This window comes from Triticum urartu, chromosome 1A (genome assembly GCF_056163025.1).
Source record: "Triticum urartu cultivar PI428250 chromosome 1A, HENAU_Tu73, whole genome shotgun sequence".
NCBI classification, from domain to species: Eukaryota; Viridiplantae; Streptophyta; class Magnoliopsida; order Poales; family Poaceae; genus Triticum; species Triticum urartu.
The window spans coordinates 108,884,958-108,890,956 of NC_141873.1; the positions used below are offsets into that span (position 1 = coordinate 108,884,958).

Genomic DNA, 5,999 nt, shown 5'->3' on the forward strand with positions numbered 1-5,999 from the left:
TTGATTCGACATAAGGGGAGCCAAAGAATATTCTCAAGTATTAACAATTGAGTTGTCAATTCAACTGCACCTGAAAGACTTAATATCTGCAACAAATTATTTAGTAGCAAAGTAATATAGAAGTAACGGTAACGGTGGCAAAAGTAACAATATTGGTTTTGTAGTGATTGTAACAGTGGCAACGGTAAAGTAACTAAGCAAAGATCAATATGTGAAAAGCTCGTAGGAAATGGATCAGTGATGGATAATTATGTCAGATGTGATTCCTCATGCAACAGTTATAACATAGGGTGACACAGAACTAGCTCCAGTTCATCAATGTAATGTAGGCATGTATTCCGAATATAGTCATACGTGCTTATGGAAAAGAACTTGCATGAAATCTTTTGTCCTACCCTCCCGTGGCAGCGGGGTCCTATTGGAAACTAAGGTATATTAAGGCCTCATTTTAATAGAGTACCGGAACAAACCATTAACACTTAGTGAATACATGAACTCCTCAAACTAAGGTCATCACCGGGAATGGTCCCGATTATTGTCACTTCGGGGTTACCGGATCATAACACATAGTAGGTGACTATTGACTTGCAAAATAGGATCAAGAACTCACATATATTCATGAAAACATAATAGGTTCAGATCTGAGATCATGGCACTCGGGCCCTAGTGACAAGCATTAAGCATAGCAAAGCCATAGCAACATCAATCTCAGAACATAGTGGATACTAGGGATCGAACCCTAACAAAACTAACTCAATTACATGATAAATCTCATCCAACCCATCACGGTCCAGCAAGCCTACGATGGAATTACTCACACACGGCGGTGAGCATCATGAAATTGGTGATGGAGGAAGGTTGATGATGACGATGACGATGGCGACGGATTCCCCTCTCCGAAGCCCCGAATGGACTCCAGATCAGCCCTCCCGAGAGAGATTAGGGCTTGGCGGCGGCTCCGTATCGTAAAACGTGATGAATCCTTCTCTCTGTTTTTTCTCCCCGAACGTGAATATATAGAGTTGGAGTTGAGGTTGGTGGAGCCTCGGGGGGGGCGCCCCCACCCTCGTGGATAGGGTGTGGCTCCCCTGGTGCTGATTCTTTCGCTAGTATTTTTTATAAATTCTAAAAATATTCTCCGTGAAGTTTGAGGTCATTCCAAGAACTTTTATTCTGCACGAAAATAACACCATGGCAATTCTGCTGAAAACAGCGTCAGTCCGGGTTAGTTCCATTCAAATCATGCAAGTTAGAGTCCAAAATAAGGTCAAAAGTGTTTGGAAAAGTAGATACGATGGAGAGCCAGAACAAAGCATTAACACATAGGGAATACATGAACTCCTCAAATTACAGCCATCCCCGGAGAGTATCCTAATTATTGTCACCTTGGGGTCTACGGATCGAACAATAATAAGTGCATATAACTAGCAGATAGGATCAAGAACTCAAATATCACTACTGCAGGATGGTGCAAACACGACACTACAATCAGAGACCCTTCGATGAAACTGTGTGTGATGCATTAATCGCAAACGGTGATGTAATAAAACCGTCAAAAAATACAAAACATTTGCGAAGGCGAAGACATCAAACACGATTCAGATTATAGTTGTGTGTGTGTGATGCGTGGCATACAATTCACTCGAATGAATTGTTTGCGTAAGATTAACAACAGAACCCGGCAGCCAGATGAAGGTGTGTGCCATATACGGCATACAATTCATCCGGATGAACTGTTTGATTAGGCAACACAATAAAAACGGTCGGGTAGATCAAGGTGTGTGCGACAGATGTCATACAGTTCACTCGGATGAACTGTTTGCCATGAGCCGAGACAGCAGAAACGGTTCAACTTAACAAGATGTATGTGATACGCGGCAAACAGATCTGTAATCAAAAATGTGTGCAAAGACCGATAATAACACATACAATTTCTGATAATAAGTCGTGTGTGTTGTGGGCAAACGTTTGCTGGAATACAATTGTCAGCGGGTGATGAATTCATCACCAACGGGTTCTCTAGTATGGTTTGTGCGTGATGTCATTGCATACAAAACAATAATATGTGTACTTATAACTTATAAGGACTGGATTTCATAATCAAATTGAACGTCCAATTACATAGGTGGCTAGTACCCACATGACATTTGCACACACCAAAGTATGTTTCAAAATGGCTAGAAAACTCAAATAATGTATAAAAAGGCGAGATGAACCCTGAATAATTTCATATTTTTAGAACGATACTCATATCGTTGCATGTTGCCTCTAAAATAAATTAAGGTGGGAAGAGACGGCGTATGGTTTCCCACACACAAGTGACAAGTTCTCTCTTGGAACCATGAGGTTTCTTGAGAGAAATTCCGGTTTGTAAGAAGTTTATACCAAAACTTGTCTCAAATTATATAATTTTTTTATCATAACATGTTGGTGCCATGTCATAACATCATGTCAAGTTTTATGATTTTCAGGCGAGTTTTGGATTTACAGTAATTTTAAAACCAGGTTTCTGAATGTTTACTGTCGAGTGGACGCCGCCTTGGATAGAATTTTTCTCGTGAGTCCCAAATGTCAGAATCAAAATCTGTCACTACCATGCAATTTTTCTTATTAAAAATTACAGTTCATTTACTGTACTAGCTGAAAATAAGTTTGTGGGTGTTGGCGGACGCTTAAAAATTTACGGATTCTGTAATAAACAATGATCTCAATACAGGCAAACAAACAATATCCAAATGTTAGTTTTTGGCCTGCTTTTCTCTACCAAACTCAACTGGGTCAGACACGCCAGTGTTTCTTCACCCGTTTCTCATCCACACCCACGCCTTTCATAGAAGTACCAACTGATCAGCAACGCCACGTGTGAAGAAGCGCACGGGCCGCCTCATCACCTCTTCTGCTCCCCCTGTCCCCACTTCCACACATTGCTCCAATCTTCTTCTCCCTCCAATGGCGCCCGCGCCCACCACCCCCTCCTTCCTCCGGCCCCCGCCGCTGCACCCCCACCGCATCCGCCTCCCCGCCCCTCCTCCCTCCGCGTCCTTCCGCCTCTCCGAAATCCTCGGCGGCCGCGGCCTCTGCAATGGTGAGGTCGGCATCCGCAAGGAGCTCCTTTCGCCCACCCCGCCCTCACCTCCTCCATCCACGCCCTCGGGAGACTCCTCACCAGGAAGCGCTGAGTCGTACCCGCCGGCGGTGGACCCGGACGCGTTCGAGAAGGAGATGATGGGCCTCACGGGCGGCTTCCCCGGCGGCGAGGTCGGGCTCAAGGACTTCGTCGCCAAGAACCCGCCTCCTCCTCCCAAGAAAACCCAAACGGACGGGAAAGCGTCCTCCGCCGTGGTTCCGGCGGGGAGGCCGAGGGCACCCGAGCTGCCGCTGTTCCTCCCGGGCATGGTGGTGCTCGTCAAGAACCCCAACAACGCGTACCACATGTACTGCGGCATCGTGCAGCGCGTCACCGATGGGAAGGTCGGGGTGCTGTTCGAGGGCGGGAACTGGGATAGGCTCATCACCTTCGGCGTCGACGAGCTCGAGGGCCGGGAGAAGGGCCCGCCCATGGTGAACCCCAAGTCGGTCGTGCTCGAGGCGCTCGTCGCGGCCATGGACGAGGACGAGGTGGCCGAGAAGAAGAAGGAAGAGGAAGGCACGGCCGCCATAAAGGCTTGAGTTGCCATGCTTCTTGTTCATGTTCCTGCATGGATGTGTGTGTGTATGTATGTGTAGTTGAAGTGTTAGTCTGAATTTGGAACAAATATGGAGATAATGAAATTTAGCTTTCTTGTTAATTGCCACATGGTTGATCACATTTGATCTGAATTTCTGCTTAGATGATTTTTGGCTTGTGAGCAGCCCATCGATAGTACTCTGTCCGATTCTTGAACTAAAACCACCGCACTTAATTTGGATCGAAGAGAGTACCTCCTTTTCGGTTTATTAAACCTGCACGCATTCATGAAATAACAATTTGACAAACGTAGTACGATTTATGTCACAAAAATTATATCGTTAGAAACTTCAAATTATGTTACTTGTGTCATATAGGTAAGTTGTCAATTTGGGGATACACGCAAGCCAAATAAACCGGAAAATAGTATGTAATAGTATATCGTCATCCCAGAGTTCAATTTCCTTATTGAAAAGAAAAGAGTTCAATTTGTCATACGAATAAACTACTCGGCATACTGGGATTAGTGGCTTGGTGGTTATAGTTGAGCAGTACTTTTAGGGTTTCCGCCTCCTGCCGCCGCCGCCGCAGGTCCGCCTTCTCTCCGGTGCCTCTAGGGCTATGTGGGCGCGGTGGATCTCGGCAAGGGCCGGCGGGAGGGCTCCGTTTTTAGTCGTTTCTTTCAATTTTGCTAGGGTTTGTGTCCTGCTTAGAAAGACGAGACGACGGCGGCTCCCTGAAGATGGAATAAAGGTCTCCCCGCCTAGCCCCCGTTTCGGTGGTGCGTCTAGCACCGTTGGTGGGCGTGTGGAGGTGTGTCTCCGGCGGATCTATCTTTAATAGATTTGCTCGGATCTCGTCGTTGTTCGTCTACGTTCGCGTTTCTTCGGATTGGATCTTTCTGATCTACGTTATTCTTCATCTGCGACGGTTGCTGTTCTGGTGCGCTAGTCCTGCGGGGCCTTAACACGACGACTTCTCGACTGTCTACTACAACAAGTTGTGCCCGACTCCGGCGATGGAGGGGCGATGACGGCGGCGCGCCTTCGGCTCGCTTCAGTGCTGGTAGTCGTCGCTAGATGCTCTATGAATCTGGATGTAATTTTTATTATTTTTAGTATTTGTTGTACTGCCATGATTAAAGATGAATAGATCGGAAATTTTCTCGCAAAAAAAAATATTGGTTCACTTCGTCCCTTATTTTTTCAGGGATTTGAAGTTGGCTGCCTAGTTGATAAGTGGTTGGAATTGTGTAAATCGAGAAGTTGCTACAAATCGAAACCCGTTGGATGCTCACAGTTACAAATGAGCGGAAATATTTTTTTTGACAGAACCACGTCAGAGGGCCAGGTGCTCTGACTTTGCATTATAGAAGAAGAGAGTTGATCCAGTTTATGAGGGAAACCGGATCGAAAAACTAATAGAGTGACCCAATTTATGAGGAAAACCGGACCCAAAAAAAAACCGCACACGCAATGAACCTTGCCGACCACACGACCCAAGGCAACATTGCAACAAACACACACCCCCGACTCCGGAGCCGCCGCTCCGACATCCGCCGCCCACACGCGAGCCACAACGACGCGCGGTACAGGCGCCTCGTAGCCCTTGCTACACGAGACGACTGGCCGCAGACCACGAACGTTGTACCAAACATCCGGAGCCGCCGCTCCGACATCCGCCGCCACATCCGCCGCCCGCACGCGAGCCACAACGCCGCGCGGTTCAGGCGCCTCGTAGCCCTTGCTACACGAGACGACTGGCCGCAGACCACGAACGTTGTACCAAACATCCGGGGCCGCCGCCCCGACTTCCAGCCAGACCAACCACATAGATCGCGTCGACCGAGCCGGCGAACTGGCCACCCTCGCAGCACCAGGTCACCGCCCATGCCAAGCAAAGCAGCGGACCTACCCCATAGGACCGCCGTTGCATGACCGTCCGAGGCCGCCGCCTCGGCATACATCCACCGTCCGGAGCCGCCGCTCCGGCATCCACCATCTCGGCATACCACCAGAAGCACAAAAGCCACAAGCGCCAACCGAACCTCGTCTCCAAAGATGACGCCTCCAAGAAAGATAAACGACGTCCAAGAAGACGCCGCCGCCATCCGATCCAGCAAACTGAATCTGGGTTTTCACCCGAAAGACGAGGTTTCTTTGGTTGGAGGCGGGTCGGGGCTCTTCGACGACGCCATCAAGATGGAAACGGCGCAACAGAGCGCCGCCGTCGCCGGCACCGATCGAGTCGGGCAGAAACTTTCGTCCAGAGCCCCACGACAACCACCATCACTGTACTACCGCGAGGACAGTGTTGGGGATCGTAGCAGAAA

At 48.3% G+C, this 5,999-nt stretch overlaps 1 protein-coding gene across 1 annotated transcript; it reads left to right on the forward strand.

Annotated features, from left to right (window-relative positions):
• The first annotated feature begins 2,887 nt into the window (after positions 1 to 2,887).
• On the forward strand, positions 2,888 to 3,788 carry NDHS (NAD(P)H-quinone oxidoreductase subunit S). The gene has a single exon (XM_048713698.2). It carries the CDS (start codon positions 2,950 to 2,952, stop codon positions 3,667 to 3,669), a length of 720 nt encoding a protein of 239 aa, XP_048569655.2. The 5' UTR covers positions 2,888 to 2,949; the 3' UTR covers positions 3,670 to 3,788.
• The last annotated feature ends 2,211 nt before the right edge of the window (positions 3,789 to 5,999 follow it).